A 20,950-nucleotide genomic window follows, 5' to 3' on the forward strand; every position below is an offset into this window, starting at 1 on the left:
ACCTGCCGCAAAGATTAGCAGATCGAAGAGACAGAAGGAAACGCTCACGATCGTCACAAAACTGAATGCAGTCCCACAAAAGGTAATCTATAGTCTCAGACACTCCACAGAACAAGCATAAATCATTCTCAGATTTTCCAAGAAAAAACAACTTGTCTCTAGTCGAACAATGACCCGTTAATGTCCTGAACAAAGAGACTTGTCGGGTCCTACCCGAAATACTGAAGAGTCGAAAATCATTCAGTTTTGGACAAAAAGCATAAACCCTCTGGGCTCCTCCGAGGAGGAAGAGCGGGATATAAATCTAAACATAAATAAATATATGTACTTTATTGTAGAGATCATTACGAGGGACTAGATAGGTGGCTCAGCAAGTGAAGACTCGGGGGTAAAGCACCAAGGTGTACCGGGTTCGGGGCTGTGCTGGGTCGGGAGGATAATTTATATTATGGGAGGAGAGCTGGTCTTGTGGTAGCCAGCATGACTTGTCCCCTTAGCTAAGCAGGGTCCGCCCTTGTTGCATATCAATGGGGGGCTACATGTGTGAGCACTGGGAAGGGCATCTGCAGATTTCAAGTTTCCTCCCTGGCATCTCCAAGATAGGACTGAGATATATTCCTGCCTGCAACTGGGCAAAGAGGCACCTTTTAACGTGGCAATTCTCTTTATTTAGCAGGGGGATAGTAATTGTCCCATCCACCCCCAGCACAGTATCTCCAGTGACTGTTGCTGGTGTCTATCTTATGTTTCTTCTTAGACTGTGAGCCCTTTGGGGACAGGGAGCCATCTTATCGCTCTCTCTCTCTCTCTCTCTATATATAAATATATTTCTCTAAGGCGTACCCATCGCTAATCCCATGTGTGGCAGCTCTCACAAGAGTTCGTGAGCAAGCTGCCGGCAGGGGGAGAAGAAAGCAGCAGCGCCAGTGGACAGGCGGGCGAGGCAGGAAACAAAATGGAGGAGAAAACAGTGGTGAGGGCAGGTGGGGGTAGGGAGAGAGAAAATGGCGGCAGTGGGTGCATGACAAAAATGGCAGTGGTGGTGGCAGCGGGTGGGGGGTGGGCAGGTGGGGAAAGAAAACAGCGGCGGTGGCCGGTGAGCAGGGCAAACTAAAGGCGCAGATGTTCTGCTACAAGCCCAGCTAGTTTGTTTAATATTTCTCTATGTAAACCACTTTGGAAACTTTGGTTGAAAAGCAGTATATAAACCTATTTGTTGTTGTTGTTGTTGTTGTTGTTTCAGCCTTGGAGAATATGCTGCCAGTCTGTGTAGACAATACTGAGCAAGATGGACCAATGGTCTGACTCAGTATATGGCAGCTTCCTATGTTCCAGGTCCCAAGAAAGACAGACAGTTGGGAGCACGTGCAAACTGAATGAAATGTGCATGAAGAATGTAGGGTGGGGTAGATCGCCAAAAATGGGGCAGCTTTTGCAAAAAGTAGTTCAAAGATAGGCAAGTCATTTCCGTCTCAGCCCTATCCAGATATGCTGCTTGAGAAACCCTTTAGCACCTGCAGACGGAAACAAGACAACTGGCCACCTCCCCTGCTGTGGGCGAGAGCTTGTCCATCAGGTGATCCATATACACCTGTCCAAACTGCAAAGCTGAAGAATTTGCTTCCTGCATTTATCAGAAACTCCATGGCTTAGTGCTCTCCACAGCAAAACGGGTTGCCTTGGCACTGCCCAAGCATATGGTCAATACCGAGTACAGAGGAACCCTTAATGAAATCTCAAGCTAAGAGCCTATTGATTGTTCCACTCTTTTCTTTAAAAATGTATGTGAATGGGGAAAGGAACTTTCCTTGTGGGTGAGTATGGCGGGGAAAGAGGGGATCAATGGCCGAGTAGAAGAAGAAAGAGGAGAGAGCAAATTTCAGAACCTTGGTCCAAAGGACGCGGTGTAACTCAGCAGTGCCCTTGAGAATTAATGCCGGCGTCTGGGACAGCATTGATAGGACTGACACGAGGTTAAAGAAATCTTAGCTGATGAATTGAGCTTATGTGCACTTACCTGGGAGTAAGACACTTTGGATGCAATGAGGTCCACTTCTGAGTAAACATAGCACTGATCTGAAAGTGGAGGGAGAGAGAGTTTGGATCAATTTCTACACACTTTTCACAGCATTGGCTAAGAGGCATTCACCCAGTGCATGTGAGAGGAGCAGCAGCAGCAGCATAGGGAGCTGCCTTATACTGAGTCTGACCCTTGGTCCATCTAGCGCAGTATTGTCTACACACTGACTGGCAGCAGCTTCTCCAATGTTGCAGGCAGGAATCTCTCTCAGCCCTATCTTGGAGATGCTGTTCCTAGGGAGTGAACTTGAAACCTTGTGCATGCAAGCATGCAGATGCCCTTCCACAGAGTTACGGCTCCATCCCCTAAGAGGAACAGCCTATGGCCCTCACATGTAGCCTCCTATCCAAATGCAAACCAAGATGGATGCTGCTTAGCAAAGGGGAAAATTCATGCATGCTATCACACAAGACCAGCTCCCCAGGAATGGGGATGGGGTTATAGCTCAGTGGTAACAAATCTAATTTCCATGCAGAAGGTCCCAAGTTCAATCTGGCAGCATCTCCAAGTAGAGCTGGGAGAGATCCCTGCCTGAAACCTTGGAGAAGCTGCTGCCAGTCAGTGTAGACAATATCGAGTGAATGGACCAATGGTCTAAGTCAATGGACCAATGGTCTAAGTTCCTATGCTCCTGTGAATGCCTTTTCTAAGACTGTGTTTCCCACCTGCATTTTTCATAAGCACTTCCATTCAAAATGATATTTATTTTTTTGCAAGGGGTGGTGGATTTCCCCATCCCAGTTAATCAGAGACACACAGGTAAGATGGCCACTAGCTTAGATAGATTTAAAAAGGGGGTTCAACAGAATCACAAAAGATAGAACTCTCAAGAGCTTTCAGTCAAGAGGGTGGAATGGAACCTCCATGGTCAGAGGCAGTCTACCTCTGACTATTAGTGGCTCTGGGACAAACAATGGGGAGAGCTATTGCCTAGCTGGCTGTAGGCTTTGGGGAAGCATCTGGCCCGGCATGGTTTGAAACAGGATGCTGGAATAGATTGACCTTTGGTCTGGTCCAGCGGGGTTCTACTGATGTTCTAAAAAGAAAGCCAAGTGGCACATTGCAGCCTCCGGCCTGTGTGGCGTATAGTAAAGATCCTCGGCAATACAGAACCGAAGAGGCCAGCTGCAATTCTGTTTTCATTCGAAATTAGAGCACCAGAGCTGCTGCTTAATAATCAATGATGAGACATTTACTGTTACAGCTTGGTGCATTACCAGGCGAGGAGGAAAAACAGCTCCCTTCAGCGTTAGAGGGTTCCGCACTGTTACCGGGACTCACCCACCAGCACAAGGAAAGCCACAGAAGTGCATGGGAAGAAATATGCAGGGAGCGTTATGTAATCTCAATTTCCGCGTGCAATCATTGACTTGGCGTCTGCCCTCCCTCCAGCCTCCCTCCATCAACCTTTCCCCTTTTCTTTCTCCCTGTCCCCTTTTTGCAAACACAGGGTTTGGATTTCTGCTGGGTCTCCAGCAGAAGAGATTCTCTTATGGGAAGAGAGCTGGTCTTGTGGTAGAAGTGTGTAAGATGTTCCCCTCAGGGGTTAATGGGGCCGCTCTGGGAAGAGCATCTAGGTTCTCCAAGTTCCCTCCCTGGCAGCATCTCCAAGACAGGGCTGAGAAGGATTCCTGTCTGCAGCCTTGAAGAAGCCGCTGCCAGTCTGTGTAGACAATACTGAGCGAGATGGACTTATGGTCTGACTCAGTATATGGCAGCTTCCTATGTTCCTGCACAGGGCGGACTTGACTGTGCCAAGGTCAGCTGCCAAAGAAGGAAAGTGCCCAAGATCTCCTCCCACCCGTCAGCTGCTTAGGAAGGGAATCTGACCCCAGACCCACCCCACCCACCCCATGCTTGTGGAATGAGGGGAAAATGCCTTTTCTGAAAGCTGCTTTGTAATTACTTTGTTCTCATGGAATGGGAAAGTGTCTTTGCAATCCAGTGCCTTTGTAATTGTTCCATTCTCCATTTCCTGAGATAGAAACTGCTCGAAGTTTTAGGGCGGTGTTTCCGCCGCAAAGAGTGTGAGACAGAACTCAGGTTTGCACTGGTCAAGAAATGGTTAATAGGGTTTGTAAGTTGCCTTGCCTGATTGCCAGTTGTAAAACCATAAATTTGCTGACAGGCTAGAATGTGAGAAGAGGCCCTACTTTCCTTGTCTCTCCTGATAGCCAAGCCTGCAAAAGCCTGCAAAAGTTACACCTTCAAGGATAAGGGGGGACAGCTTGCTTATCAACATGTAGAGTAGAAATGCTTCATTGTACTAGAGGAATGTTTGTCTAATTAGCAATGATTATAATATTTGTAATATGACGGACAATGATGCTAACCAATGAAACGATTGGTCCCTCGGGGCTGAATGCTGACGCCCAGCTATGTAATTATGCCAAAGTATTAAAAAACTGAAACAAAGGCAGCTGCGCGCGACTCTCTGGCAAGCCGTTAGGCACAGGGAGAAGCCACCAGTGCTGGTTTTGGAAAATAAAAGGTGATTTTGCTTCTTTCAATCATCCTTGTCATCTGGTTTATGGGAACTGGGTTCTCCAGGTAACATGCTCCCCAACCCCATGCACACCCCACTGATGTAGAAATCAGCAGTCAAAATCCGCCTCAGTGTCTATGCTGCTTGATTGACAGCAGAGCCAGACAGCTGGTTTGGGGCCCCTGGGAGGAAGAGGAGGAGGAGGAGGAAGGGCAAAGAGGGGTTGTGCTGGAATCCGGATTGACCAATGCTCACACACTTCTGCAACTAGAGCCAGCGTGGTGTAGTGGTGAGAGTGCCGGACTAGGACCAGGGAGACCCGAGTTCAAATCCCCACTCAGCCATGAGACTTGCTGGGTGACTTTGGGCCAGTCACTTCTCTCTCAGCCTCGCCTACTTCACAGGGTTGTTGTGAGGAGAAACACAAGAATGTATGTACACCACTCTGGGCTCCTTGGAGGAAGAGCGGGATATAAATATAGAAATAAACAAGAGCCTCTAAGCCAGGGGTGGGCCAACTTGGTCCTCTAGCAGTTGTTGGACTACAACTCCCATCATCCCCTGCTCTAACCCCACCTTTAAAAAGGCCGGGGGGTGTCTATTGAGTAACATGTCCTCATGGGCAACTCAATGGAAGGAAGGAACAACCCAGAGGGTGTATATTATTATGTCAGCCACACACCCCATGGGAGAGGAGTGAGTCCCTCAGGTTGAGAGAGTCCAGGATGTTCTTTTCAACCCTCTTCATTGAAGTTGCTTAATCCTGTGGTGAGACTTGGCCCTTGTGGCCAAGGTGTGGTCAGGCAAGGTACAAAGGCAGAAAGGGGCTCCATTGCTCCAGAGTTGGGGGCAAGCAACCTTCAGACAGGTTACTTGCCCCCCCACACACACACACACTTGCCCCAGCCCCCCATTTCTGTTTCAGCACTCTGACACGTAGGACACAGTTCGCCCACCCATACATATGCGTTGCCCCTTCTGTGCTGGGCATTTCTGTTCCGGTGCTGCCTGCCACTGCTCCTGGCCCTCTCCTCTCTTTCTCTGGGATCTCTTTCCTTCATTCTCCTCAGAATCTTTCTCCTATCAAAATCTCCTTTAAAAAAACCTCTCCTCGTCAAAATCTCCTCAGAATCTCTCTCCTCCTCAGTCTTTCTCCTTTCTCCTCTCAAAAGTCCCTCATTCACCTCAGAATCTCCTCATCATGCAGTTCCTCTCTCTAGCAACTTCTTTGGGCCCCAAATGAGTGACACTCCACAAGCAACTTTATAGTGATGTGTTTTAGAAAACCAAAGTAACTCCATTTTACTTAGAATACCTCACTCTAACTTAAAGTAACCCCAGCCCAGCTCAGGCCAGCTCAAGGACACGGCAGAAGGCAGGGAAGGGGGCGGGCGGACGGACGGACATCTCCCCGCTGCCCGCCCAAGCGCTATAGGACTTGGTCCGGGGCGAGATGTAAAGAGCTAAAATGGCTTGAGGGGGCTTTGGGGGCGGCAGGGAAGTATCCTGCCACCCAATTTTGAAGACAAGAAGGAGCCCCGGAGCGGCGAGCAGGTGGAGAGCGATTCTGTGGTGCATTTTTTAAACGAATTATGGCGCCAAAGCAGCAAAGCGCGGGAGGGGTGAGTAAAGCCCCCCCGCCCTTAATGGAACCCCCCACCCCAGTGCCGAACCGCAGGTCCGCGGTCCGGTGCACACCCCTAGGCAGCTTCATGTAAGATGGACAACGTAAGCTGGCTATGGAGAAGTGACTGACCATGCTCTTCCTCCAGGTATCTCAGCACAGCTTGCAGAACTCATCACCTTCAAGGTAATTTTTACACAACACATGGGGCCACTTGGAAAGAAAGAAGATTTTTAACAATGGGAAACAAGGAAGTAAAGTATGGGACACAGATATCAGAACTCTAGACTGCTGTTACACTACTAGAAGAGGTTGCAGTCATCCATACCAGAGGTCACCAGAGGAAAATGACCCAGTGACAAAGGGTAATTGGATGGCAGATGCTGCAGTTAAAACCGCTGCTCCTTCTATTCCTGTTTCCAAGCCTCTTTGATTCCTGTGCTCACTATCTTGGCACAACCCCCCACATATTCAGAAAAAGGACATCGACTTTGCACCACAGCAGGGGGCGCATTTAGAAGAGGATGGCTGGTAAAGAACAGCAGATGGATGTGGAATTCTTGCAGAACCAATCCTTTGGTTTTTCCTAGTCAATACAAAGACACTTTTGTGTCTCTTGGATGTACCCTTTTGCAGAACATGTGGCAACAGCCTGTGTAATTTGTGTGGTAAACAATCCTACTTTACCAAGGTATAGTATCTCACTGGACATACCAAGTCAGGTAATGCCCAAGCTGTGGGTAGACAGAGGGCAGGGATTGACTTTACCTGTGTGGGCTATCTTTTTCCTTGTCTCGAGAGGTTGTTTTCGCTTTACAAAAATGTCAAACCCAAACTTGAATCCATCAGTGACTGGTTAATTATGAGGCTAAAGATGGAGAACTGGGACACCACAACTATCTACACGTTACTGACGATGAAGTCAGTTATACTGGATGGAGATTGATTGCCCTGACAAAGGACTGTAAGTATGATTGTCAGCCAATGTAGTGCAGTGGTTAGAGTGCTGGAATAGGACCGGGAAAACCCGAGTCCAAATCCTCATTCAGCCAAGACACTTGCCTGCCTCACAGGGTTGTTGTAAGGAGGAAGAACAGGATACAGAAGAGAATGTGAGATGCCACATGGAAACTGGACTTGTTAGCAGTGACTATGCTTGACCTGAAAGGCTTTAATGCCTCCTCAAAACCCCAAACTCACAAGAGGGGTGAAAAATGTGAATGCCTTTTTATTTTTGACTTTATTGCTTTGCTTTTGCCCAGGATTGCTGTTTTGTTCTCGTGATCAGAAACCAGCCTACAACACAAGCCACCAAGCCTTAAATGAAGACATCATCCCCTGCTCTGGTCTTCAGGGAAAGGGGGGCCCAAGGCAAACAGGGAAACAAAAATATAAATCGGGAAAAAGAAAAAAAATTGCCAAAAGACCAAATTGAATTAGCCTCAGGTTTTGTCCATCCTTTGTATTATTTGCCTTGAAAACTTGACTTTTCCTTTTGTGCTAACGGTTGGCACCCAGAGACTTAGTCTCAGGATGCTGTCCCTACATGGGGGAGAGGGAATTGGCAACTCACTTGCCTGTCTTTCTCTCAAATAAACAGGTTTGCAACCAACAGTGCCTTGAACTGTCTTTCCAAGAAGGATTGGTCCTTCCCAGATCGAAGGACTACCTGGATCCATCGCCAGAATGTGATCCCAAGGGAGTCTCCATCAACAGTGACCCAGGAAAACTAACCAGCAGCAGCAGCAGCTACCCGAGGCCAGTGCCTATCTGCATTTCCAATCCAACCAATGGTGACAGGACGTTCATCTGCTACCCTGTCCTGTGTTTGAGGAAGAGCTCCTAAGTGTTATAGGAGAAGGACAGACAACAAACGCTTGAAGACTGCCTGATAACAAACAAGCAAGCCAATTTGTTCACTTTTCTCTGGAGTCATACACGTAACAGCATTTCCCCAAGCTGTGAAGCCCTGGAACCATCCTATCTAGGTAAGATACCTTGCCAAAGACACTATTTCAACATTTTGCTAAGGACACTATTTCAGATTGTCCACAAGGGGAGGGAGTCAAGGCTCCCAAACACATGAACATTCGAGCTTGTCTGTGGACACTAGCCAAACAAGCCAAAACAACACGGCCAGGATAGCCAAAATCCTGCAACGTTGTACAAGAACATTTGGTTCTCAACTGAAGGACTAAAATATATTTTTCCTTACCAAGGACTTTTAGATTTTGAATTCTAAAAGCTCTCCATGGCTTCCCTTTTGGCCATGACAGACTTTAGAGGACACTAAGGGGGGTGGGAGTTGATGATTTGCACCACTTTCTTATATTACTTTCTTGTAGTGACTATGTGCTATCATTATGTTGAAAACCTTGCTATCTCCTGTGCTGTAAGGTCATGGACCTCACATGCTCGCTCTCCAGTCATTTCCTTATTGTTTCACTTATATATTGTGCCAATCATCTAATTGTTTCAACCATAGCATTTACCTGCGAGTCTGCACCTATCCCCAAGTTACTGGTCCCTTTGTGATCTAAGACATTAAGCTGGCCCAAGCTTTACCTGCAATTTTATAGACACTTGTATTAATCAGCGTGATTATACATGACTTGTCATTGCTATCGCTTTCCACAAACTGATAATCCGTTAATCACCAGAAGCACCTGGTTCCACAATGCTAGACTGTTATTGATACTTTATTTGGGATAAAGATGGGTTAAAACAGTGTTGCTTGCTATAAGTTGTATGATCCTTATATGTACACTTTGCTGTTATGTGTAAAAGTTTTTATCTATATCAAATCATGCCAGATATGTGTCGTTAAGGATATGTGTGTGATTTATAGAATTATACTAATTATGTTTGTAGCTCTAGGATGTTGTATGCAATGTATCTAGTTTTATTGCCATATGTACAGCCCATTTAGCACATACCATTTCTGTAAAAACTATGCTTAACGCATCACAAATGTTTAAGGCATCCCAAAACCACATGTGTCCCAAACCCTTTAGCCACAGGAAACACAGAGTTCCATCTAAGAGTTTATGCTATTATTAATATTTCCAAACAGTTAGAACTTTCATTTAACTAATATGGAGAGCCTATTGATTTATGGGCAAGGAAGGTAATTCTAGTTATAGCATGTATTTCCTTTTATTGATAATCACATGTTGCTGCTTATAATGCATTTTAGCTTTAATTCAAATGCTTATGAGAACCCTTAAACCTTGCCACAATGTAAGACCCATACATATAGCTGTACCTTTACAAACCTTAATTAAGGCATCCTGAAGATTCAGGATGATGCAGTGTTTAAGGGGGGAATTGATGTGTTTTAGAAAACCAAAGTAACTCCATTTTACTTAGAATACCTCACTCTAACTTAAAGTAACCTCAGCCCAGCTCAGGCCAGCTCAAGGACACGGCCTCACATGATCAACGTCATTATCTCTCTCCACTAAAATGTATCTAAAGAAACTTGGTTCTCACCGTTCTTTGCTGACAGTTAAAGAAAACAGGACGTAACCAAATAAGGGGTGATCACCAGATGAACAATGAATCTTTCGCATGCGTACTAGATACTTAGTCCACCATTTTGTTGCCAAGTATACTATGTCTAGGGTGTCAACATCATTCAGATTGTTTGTATAAATGTAAGATGCACCTATAACCAATTTGTATTTCAATGCAGAGCAATAGCCCATTGATTTACCTTGCTGGCTGCAGCAGCAAATAAAATTGCCTCTAATTGATCCCCACTGAGTCTGTTTGATTGGCTAAAAGGCGGACCCAGGGACAAACCGGTATTCACATCAATAGGGTTATTATAATTACAAATATTGATATATATATTTGTCAGTAATTAAAGTTCCCCAAGAGGTTTACACAGCAAAAGGACGAGAGAGAGAGAGAGAGAGAGAGAGAGAGAGAGAGAGAGAGAGAGAGAGAGAGAGAGAGAATGGGTTCCCTGTCCCAAAGGGCCTCACAAGCTAAAAGGAAGACACAAGGGAGGCCACAGCAACAACCACTGGAAAAGATGTTACACTGGAGAGAGAAATTACTTCAAATGTGCCCCTTGGCCCAGTTAATAGAGGCGATTCTCAGACTGTGTGCCTCAAGAGGGGCTGAAGATGGTCCCCTCTCCCAGAAGGGCTCAAACTAAAAAGAGATCCAGTGAGAAACCAGCCAATACTGTAAAATAAATAATGATTATTATTATTATTATGTTACATCCCGCTCTTCCTCCAAGGAGCCCAGAGCGGTGTACTACATACTTAGGTTTCTCCTCACAACAACCCTGTGAAGTAGGTTAGGCTGAGAGAGAAGTGACTGGCCCAGAGTCACCCAGCAAGTCTCATGGCTGAATGGAGATTTGAACTTGGGTCTCCCTAGTCCAGCACTCTAACCACTACACCACGCTGGCTCATTATGTTGTGTTGATCTGGGTTGTTGCTCTCCCCTAACCAAATCTAAGAGAACCACCACTGGAAAAAAAACATCTTTTGGCTCAGTTTGCAGGGGCTTACTCATTCATTGCATGCATGCATGCTTGCTTATTTTTTTTGTTTATGGTGCAGAAGCTATTTATTGAATGAACTGCAGCCTAGGCATATTAGCATCCTTGAGGGACCATTGCTTCCCTCCTCACTAAATGCAGGAGAGGGACCACTTGTTAAAAGGTGCCTTTTTGCCTAGTTAGCAGGGATCCATTCACTGCATATTGCTGGCTGGCTTCTTGTTTAGGTTTGCCTGGAAAGACTATATAGAAAATGGGTATTAGAAGCAGATGTGGTGCTAGAAGTGTTATTAATCCTTTTGTGTTCTTTTTATACAGGGTCTCCCAAAGTGCAACAGGAACACAGCATGTGGGAAGAGATCAGGAATGTTGCCCTCTGCACAAGGACTGCAGCAACAATCACCCCCCAAATAATATTAGTTAGCCTCAGAAAAGAGGTCCCCCCACACACCCCTCAGACCAATCATCATGGCATGTAGCTAAACGGTAATATGAGCATGGGGGAAGGTGCCATGGACACATTATTTTCAGTCACTTCCTTTCAGATTTGTTTTCTTTCATCCCCATTTGCTGTTGGAGTTGAGATTATTTTGCATGAAATGCATCGAGACAGGCCAACGGTTCAAAACCAGGTAACACAACCCACTTTTTAAAGCCTCTGAGTCAGAAGTGAACTGGGGAGATCACACCGTGATGAACTGAAACTATACCCAAAATGTAAATGGTTGTTTTGACTCCATGTTTGTTAGTTTTTGTATCTAGAGTTCCTAGACTCTGAATTGTTCAGGGCTCAGCTCTCTCCCCAGATTCTCTATGAATTAAATATCCAAGAGCAAGGAGCTGGTGCATCTTGTCTCTGGTGCACATGCACATCAATATGCACGCATAGTCACTAAGGCTCCTGGGCAGTGTGCTGTCTGCCATTTGACACCCTACAGCTATGGAGGTCTATGGTCTATGGAGCCAGCAGTGGTGCAATGGATAGAGTGCCGGACTAGGACCAGGGAGACCCGAGTTCAAATCCCCATTCAGCCATGATACTAGCTGGGTGACTCTGGGCCAGTCATTTCTCTCTCAGCCTAACCTACTTCACAGGGTTTCTGTGAAGATAAACTTAAGTACGTAGTACACCGCTCTGGGCTCCTTGGAGGAAGAGCAGGATATAAATGTACAATAATAATAATAATAATAATAATAAATAATATTTGGAACTGTTGGTAACCAACTGTAGGATCACTATCTTTTTAGCAGATCTCTCACCTCAAGAAGGAGCCACCAGCCTGGCTTGTCACGTGTGGATGACAGACCATTGCCAAATAAATAAATACATCACACAGAAGGCAGAGCAGAGCCTTTAGTGCAATATGAAAGGGTGTGTGGGAGAACTCAGACAGTGATTCTTAGTTTGAGAATGACAACTATCTTTTACTTTATAAAGTGTTAGAGCACATAGGATTGTACCCCAGTTAATAAGCAGGAGGAGGGTGTATTAAGATTTTCTGTCCTAGGCCCCAAACATGTTTTTAAAATGTTACCCTGCCAAATCTTTACAATGTGATTTACAGCAGCTTACAAACAAATTAAAAAGCACATTCGGAATATAGCAGCAGAATATAATCAGAAAGCAGCTCTTTCTGGCTTAGGAACCTAGGAAGCTGCCATATACTGAGTCAGACCTTTGGCCCATTTAGCTCAGTATCATCTACACAGACTGGCAGCGGCTTCTCCAAGATTGCAGGCAGGAATCTCAAAGCCTGGGGGGAAATTTGGACAGATTGGGAAGAAAAAGTAATGCTTAAAATCACCATGTGGAAAAAATGGAGCCTTGCCATGTACCAGAAAGCGGTTTACATCCGGACTTACCTGATACCCCCGGTGCATAACCTGGCGGTAGTCTATCCTCCCCCGCTCGATCTCCTTCGGAGAGTTGAAAGCCAGATCTTCCGTCTAGTATGGCACACAGCGTCCTTCCCTTTGGCCCGTGCGCAGGGGCGTAACGAGGCTGGAGTGGGCCCAGAGACAAAATTTTTAAATGGGCCCCTCGCTGATACACACACACTCACTTCACATTTGACTTGCCTTTGGGGGGCCCCTCGAGGCATGGGGGCCCCCAGGCAGCCGCCTCCCCTTGCCTAATGGTAGTTACGCCCCTGCCTACAAGGAACACATCTGGAAGAGCTCTTGGACAGTGGAAGACAGCTGATGGTTCAGAGTCAGACAAGCATCTCAGAGCCACCAGCTCCTCTTTAAATTCCAAATTTGCCATCATTGGTGGCACATCCTGACAAGTATCTCAACAGACAGGCACATAGGAAGCTGCCACACACTCAGTCAGACCACTGGTCTATCTAGCTCAGTATTGTCTTCACAGACTGGCAACAGCTTCTCCAAGGTTGCAGGCAGGAATCTCTCAGCCCTATCTTGGAGAAGCCAGGGAGGGAACTTGAAACCTTCTGCTGTTTTCAGAGCTGCTCCATCCTCTGAGAGGAATATCTTACAGTGCTCACACTTCTAGTCTCCAATTCATATGCAACCAGGATGGACTCTGCTTAGCTAAGGGGACAAGTCATGCTTGCTCAGAGCAATTAAAGTTAGTGTCCAATTTTGGTAGGTATTTTCCCTACAGTGCCTCCCTACCGCTCAGCTCAAATGAGATGTTCTGCCCTGCTCCAAATGGTGGCCTTCAGGCTCTTCTAAAAAAAGAGCATTTTCCCTACCCTCAAACTTCATAATGTAGTTCTTCTCCAAACTGGGGCATTCTCACCTATTGGTTATTGTGCCTAACAACCATGGTTACTGACAAGACAATCTTCCTTATACCATTATGGGAATGTTTTTAATGTATAGATTTCATTCCCCCACCCCCACCCTGTTTCAGGCAGGTTTATCCTTTTCTTCTCATTAAAATTGGGGGTTGGGGATGTTCAGAATACACAACACCCCACAGTAAAGCCTTGCCATTTTCTGCACCTTTGCACATCCACGTCGTAGTGCGAGGCTGTGCACACACACCCCTCCACACACAAACACAAAATTCTGGAATGCACATCTATCCTTTCATTTGTTTGTTTTTTTAATTTATTTTTTAAAAACCGATTGGCGATCTTCCGGTTGCACAGTTGCTCCTTCTAGCGTTTGCCTCCCCTCACCCTCACCTTCGTTTGGAGGCTACGAAAGGAAACTTGGCGAATGGAAGGAGGAGCGTAGCAAGGAAGCCCGGGCGGGTGCGCGGCTGGGGGAGTCAGTCATGTGACTTGCCTCTGGGGTGCCCCCCAAGGCAGTGGGCCCCCAGACAACTGTCTCCCCTTGCCCTATTATAGTTACGCCCCTGCCCGTGCGGTAGCATTTAAGGAGGTTGAGCGGGGAGGCCTAGCCCTACCTGCCCTGCAACCCTATTTTGTAACTGAATTCATGTCCTACAATTTTGGAAACTGGATTTTTGTGAATGTCCATGATATGTCCAACCTCCTGCAAAAAACCTGGGTCTCGCTTTTCGCTCTGCGTTGGCACAAGTCAGCATGGGGCATAGCATGGTGGGGGAAAGGATCTTTCAATGGCAATATCACACAAGTATTAAAAAGAGAACACCCAGACTACTTGAGAGATTTGTTATTCACACTTAAAAAATGGAAGGTTGAACCGGATCTATTTAAAGGATCCTCCTCAATTAAGCAGCTAAGGAAAACAATTTATGGAGAGATTCTAGAAGTGGGTTTCTTAAAACCTGATTTAGAACGTAAACGCTACAAACACCGCACTTCACAGTACTTGTTGCAACCCGATCACTCTATCGCTCTCTTTAAAGAGAAAAAAGTCCCTTTCCATTTATGGGAAACAAGGTGGCGCTTATACCATCAAGTACTACCACTCAATGCGGCTAAGCCATGGCTCCCAGAGGACCAGCAAGAGTGCCCTAAAATCACCTGCAAACAGAAAGCTAGTGAGCTAGGCAAAACATTCAGGGAAACCCACTCACATTTCTTAAAAGAGTGTGTGGTAGCCAAAAGAGTGTGGCAGGGAGTAAGCAAGCTGTTAGAGTGGCCTGATTTGGAAAAACAGACTTGGGAAGAACTAACCTTGGGTTTGAGCGATAGAACCTCCTTTCGAGGTCCCAGAAAGAAACCTTCAAGGAAACGGGACGGAACGGGTGCCCCCATACTAGGGAATTGGAACATTCCCCTTCTCGTAATCAGGTTAGTAAACTTGTATGTCATTTATGCAATGCTCATGCATAGGAATAGGGAGGGAAGACGCGACCAAGGGGTTCACGCAGATGAGACAGTAAATCTCTTCTGGAAAAGTTTGTATGGTTATGTGCAAAAAGACAAGAGTATCTCTTCTAAACAGCAATGGGACAAATTGTGGAAATGGACGTCGGACGTAACACCCCCCGCTCCCGATTACCTGATGTGCCTTGTAATCCCTCACCCCCGAGTTACAGTACTACCTGCATATACTTCATAACTTGTGTGTTTCCAAATTCTTGTGTGTAAATCTTTGTAGATATATCATGTACAAACAACCACTTTGTATATAATTGTGCTTTGGCAACGTACTGTATGCTTTGGTAGTTTGTTGGTTCAATAAAAAATCTTGTCCTAGTTAAAAAAAATAAAAATCTTGTCCTATCTTGGAGATGCTGCTAGGGAGGGAACTTGGAACCTCGATGCTCTTCCCAGAGCAGCTCCATCCCCTAAGGGGAATCTCTTCCAGTGCTCACATTTCTAGTCTCCCATTCAAATGCAACTGGGGTGAACCCTGCTTAGCTAAGGAGACAAGTCATGCTTGCTACCACAAGACCAATCCTCCTTGTTGGCTCTTGTTTAAGGGATTAGTTGTAGTCAACCTTATCGGGCAAATACTTGCTTTTGTGAAAATAGTATATGCATACTGCAGAGACCTACCAGTTTAACGGTCATAACTTCTCCAAAAGAATCCTGGAAATTTTATCTGGTTTCATGGAGGTGCTGAAAGGTCACAGAAATCCTGCTCACAAAAGACAGTTCCCAGAGTTCTTTGCGGTGTGCATAGATTCAAATCTATATACACCCAGGGACTGCAAAACACTTCTGCTTTTAAAAGTGTGTTTTTATTGTAGCTTTCCTGAACAAGGGCTCTGAACGTGTGACATCAGTGTGGCAAGATTTGCATCAGTATAAATATTAATATTTCATGCAAATAAAGTGCCTTTTGAAAGCCTGCGGTTCTATCAGCTTCCTCTTCTTGCAACTTCAGCCTGGCATGTGCTTTTTTTTTTTTTTTTTTTTTAAGCATTAAACATTCAATGCAAGACAAAATATGCAACCAGCTTTTAAAAACAGAACATGAGCTCTCAACGCTGAAATCATTGTTATAAGAAAGTCTCTTCCTTCTCTTTAGATCCCGTTGGCCCTTGGTGGCAAAAGAAAAAGGCACAGACCTCAAAAGCCTGAGACCAAGGGCTGGGAATGTGCAGATGACAGAGTTGCTTTGAAGAATTAACTTGACATCTGGTTCCTACATTGCAGAAGAGCGCAGTCAACAGGTATCTAATCTCATGTATGTTGCTGTATGTGAGACTTAGATGTATTTCCTTCATTAGTCAAACCCAGTCCAAGTTCTTCCCCCCCCTGCTGTAGGGCAAATTAGAAAACCCCAATTATGTCAGCGTGCATAACCCTTAGGAACATAGGAAGTTGCCTTACACAGAGACAGACCCTTGGTCCATCTAGCTCAGTGTTGTCTACACTGTCTGGCAGCAGTTTCTCCAAGGTTTCAAAACGGGAGTCTCTTTCAGCCCTGCCTAGAGATGCCAGGGAGTGACCCCAGAGATCTTCTGCATTCAAGTTTGCAGATGCTTTCCCTCTAAGCTATGACCCCATCACCTAAGGCAGGAGTAGGCAACTCTGGCCCTTCAGCTGTTGTTGAACTGCTACTCCTGTCATCCCCAGCCACAATAAATGGTAGCTGGGGATAATGGGAGCTGTAATTCAGCAAAAGCTGGGAGTTATTCAAACATGCCTTCATGCAAATCTTCATGGTATCTGAAGAGCAAATCTGCTTCTCAGCAGATTTGCAAGATGTTTAATTCAGGGGATTAAATGGACAGTTCACATAGGATCGGCTCCTCTCCACAATCCCTGGCAGATCTTTTTCCTGTGTGTTCCCACTGGCTTGCTCTGGGTTTTTCCTCCAATAAATCACAAATCACATCAGAAAGGAGGAGGGTGAGAGAGCTTTGTTGTTGTTGTTAGTTTGATAGCTAAGAACAGAAGAACGGCATGACGAGTTGCCAAGCAGGCGGATCAAACAGCAGAACGCTTAAGCCTTGCCTGAGGGCATGCCCTCAACTCTTGCCTGTGGCTTCCAGCGGCATCTGGTGGGCCACTGTACGAAACAGGATGCTGGACTAGATGGGCTTCCTTGGGCCTGATTCAGCAGGGCTGTTCTTATGTTATGTTAAGAGGCAGGACATTTAAAGCAGAAATCAGAACTTTCTTTCTGTCATGGAACAAACTGCAGGCTAATGGAATCAGCTCAGACAAAAAGGCTCAGGTTCCATCCATTCTGCACCTCTAAAGCCTAAGTAAACGCCCCTTCACTGAGTTTTGGAAAGCCAAATTACTGGCATGGCCACTCCACACTACAAGAGACAAGTGGTGGGGCATAACAGAAACCTCAGAACTTTTTTCAAAAGCTGCTGAAACTAGAGGATTTTTCAAAGCTGGACATACTTCGGGCTAAGCCAGAATGTGCAGCCTTGATTCGGGGGAAAACAAAGTCCTGTTTGTACTGGTCCCTGATAGCCCACAGTGACTTCTGGGTATATGCAGCTAATATGTGGACTGGCCCGGAGGAGATTCTAAGTAAAAGCCCTGTGTGTAAATCCTCCTGGGGACCCATAGTTTCCTACCTCTGCTCTAAGGGGAGTATCTGACAGTGCTCACAAGTAGCCACCGTTCCGAATGCAAACCAAGTCAGATCTTGCTTAGCAAAGGGGAAAATTTATTCTTACATAGGAAGTTGCCATATACTGAGTCAGACCATTGGTCTATCTAGCTCAGTATTGTCTTCACAGACTGGCAGCAGCTTCTCCAGGGTTGCAGACAGGAGTCTCTCTCAGCCCTATCTTGGAGATGCTGCCAGGGAGGGAACTTGGAACCTAGATGTTCTTCCCAGAGTGGCTTCATCTCCTAAGGGGAATCTCTTCCAGTTCTCACACTTCTAGTCTCCCTTTCATAGGCAACCAGGGTGGACCCTGCTTAGCTAAGGGGACAAGTCATGCCTGCTACCACAAGACCACCTCTCCTCACTTGCTTGAAAGTGACTTGCCTGAAAGTTATAACCACTGACCATTAAAAGCCTACCCTAGTCTGGCAAGTCTGGGCCAGACCCTGGCCACCAAACTGTGTACTAGGCCAATTTTGCTGGCCTGCAGGTGGGAATACCCTACAGCAACACCATCCCAAAAAGGCAGAGGTCCATTCTTTGGGTCAGTTTATTTTCTCCGAGGGGGGTATTTTCTGCCCTCTCTGAAACATATGCAAGTTATGCATGCAACACCAACCTAAGCATGTTTACTCTGAAATATTCCCACAGTGTTCCCAGTGATACTTACTCCTAAGTAAGTGTCTCTAGCAGTGTTCCCTCTAAAGCGTGCGCATGTGCATGTGCTCACAAGTTTTTGGATGTCCGCTCAGTTCATTTTAGATCCCGCTCAGGTTGAATCAGGAGGGCCCCACTCTGAATTCAGGTGCGCGAACAGTGCCTTGATACTGCCGCCCAGAACAAAACTCATTCCGCACACAAATGAAAGAAATTAGTGGGAACACTGGTGTCTAGGATTGCAACCAGAAAGCAACAGTAATTTAGGGAGAAGAGAAGACTTGATTTATTTGGGGCTGGCATGCACGCCAGGTACCCCAGTGACTGAGTCCTTAGTTAAAATTGTGAGTCCTTTGACAAGGGGGGGAAATTCACAAGAAACTAATAATTGTGATCATTAATATTTTTTAATTAATAATTTTAATGTAATAATGCCCTGAAAATTGACCTTGGTCCCCAAACATTTTTATGTAGTTAGATTTATATGTCGCCCTACTCCCATAGGACTCAGGGCGGCTTACAAGCCATAATATACACAACAACACAATTTTATAAAAATATATCTTACATAGCCTCATAAACCACAACCCCATACATTGTGGTTGGTTCCGGCCCACTGGGGCATTTGAGCTGTGCACTCCTGCCTTCAACCTTTCTTTGGTGCAAGCATTACTGGAAGTTTACCCCCATTGATTGGGGGTAGGGAGAAAAAGGGGAGATAACACAGATGAAGCTGTAAGTGCAATACGTATTCTCCATGTCTATTGCCCAAAATCACCGTGAGCATTCATTCCCTGAGAAGGGAGTGATGGCCAGAATTTGTGGGCCTGGTTCACAGACTACATCCAAAATTTCTTCAGTGCAAAAACACCAAAACATGCTGTATGCTGTTTTGCCTCCAGTTGGTTGCTGCCCCAAAAGCGTGACGGATGGATAAATGAGCTGAACAGCCACAAGGACTGTTACTATCAAGCAGTAGTTCCCATAGCAATGGGATTGAGCTGAAAGGGCTAGGATCTGGGAGTTATTCATATACACAAACCATGTGATAGCACTGGAAAATAAAACACTTTAAGAAACTTGTCTCTGCTCCATGTAGACTAGAAAGAGGAGAGGAGATGCCTCTCTCCCCACACCCATCGAGTTTTAAATATATAGTCCTGTTCTATCTCGGCCTCTGTGGGCTATAAACGATGTAAACAACATTTCTGACAGTCCTCCTGGATGGTATCATATCAGACAGTGTCGTACATTTCCAGAGTCCATAAAAAACAAATACAGTCTGGGGCTAACATCAATGACGCAGAGCGGTTCTCGGTTGCTGAGGCCAGGGACATCTGATGGGTTATCCTCTCTCAAGAACTCCAGGCAGGACAGAAAGTAAATAGTTAAAAAACTAAGCCACACCCACTAGAGCCTGAGGGGGATAACCCCGCCCCAGTTCTTTCTGTCCTCAGAAAGCTCCAAGGCAGCGTTTTTCTAGCTCTATTTTCTGCTGACATTGACTTCCTAACTACAGTATTCCGTTCTCCAAATCCTTTTTTCTGTCCCTGATCTTTATTACTTGCTATTACCTGAAAAGAAAAGAAAGAAAACCACCCTTCTTTCGTCTGTTTCTCCCCCCCCCCACTTCTCTCCCCTCTCATCTCCTCTTTCCTCTCCGTTGCTTGGAGCCAGTCAGAGAGGTACAGAGCAATTTCTCCAACAAGGGGAAGAGATTGAGTGTTTTCGGCCTGGGAGGCTTCAGGGCCTTTTGTAGGCCCCATTGGCGCAGGCTGCTGAAAGCCCTGCAGAGCAAGGCCGCTTTTCCCACCTCCCGAAAACCGCCCAGAAAATTCGCCAGCAGTGAGTTGACGGTCCGTGATCGGCCATCTCTCATCTATGGGCCACGGAGTCCCCCCTGGAAGGGCTTGATTTTCCCGCGTCGGTGACGGCCGCTCTCGAGCCACCCGTCCCAATTGTCGAAGGGGCCGCATCGAGTATCCCACCTTCGGGCTTCGAGACTCGCACTACCACGGCCCGGCGTGCCACGCTGCTGCAGGCAGATTGGAGTGGCTGTGAAGAGCGCTTTGGGAGGCTACCTATTGCCAACGCCCCACCAACCTCTGAGGAGATTAGGCGGATTGGCGAGCTGGCTAGCAACCTGACCGGCAGGGCAGCGAGGTCATCACAGGCATCTTCTGCCCCTCCTAAGATGGCGACAGTTGCGAAGAATCCCTCCATTTTACCTGAAGGAGCCGGTGATGCAAAAGGGAGACAGTCTCTAAAAGGGCGGGAAAAGCCTAAGACTGTGACTATGGTGTTTGGCCAGCAGGGGGAGTCTGCTGCAGAGACGGGGCCTAAAGCATCCTCCAGTTCTAACTCTGCTGTTCGACCTAAGTCTGTGCTGCCACCTGAGTAGCAGGCATGGTTTTGCAATGCAATCATTGGCACCATCTACCAGGTTAGGTCCCCTAAGAGGAGTAAGAGATCCACAAAGGGGAGAAGGCATAGATCACCTAGTGTGAGCTCCTCATCTAGCGGGTCTGTCAGTCCTTCTCCCAAGAAGGCCAAAAGCAAGCTTAAGCACAGTGAGCTGGCCAAGTTGGCTGGCAAGGTAGCACGGGACCATTCCTCTGATGCTTCCGATCAGACTCCGGGGGCCCTAGGGATTTACTT

General features: G+C 46.2%; 1 protein-coding gene across 1 annotated transcript in view; it reads right to left on the reverse strand.

Moving 5' to 3' along the window:
- Window positions 1-20,950, reverse strand: part of SH2B2 (SH2B adaptor protein 2) — a 107,816-nt gene that overhangs the window by 73,420 nt on the left and 13,446 nt on the right. Inside the window, exon 2 of the mRNA XM_053275065.1 lies at window positions 2,018-2,076. Within this exon, the coding sequence (XP_053131040.1) occupies window positions 2,018-2,076 (59 nt within the window). The remainder of the gene's footprint in view (window positions 1-2,017; window positions 2,077-20,950) is intronic.

This window comes from Hemicordylus capensis, chromosome 12 (genome assembly GCF_027244095.1).
Source record: "Hemicordylus capensis ecotype Gifberg chromosome 12, rHemCap1.1.pri, whole genome shotgun sequence".
Lineage (NCBI taxonomy): Eukaryota > Metazoa > Chordata > Lepidosauria > Squamata > Cordylidae > Hemicordylus > Hemicordylus capensis.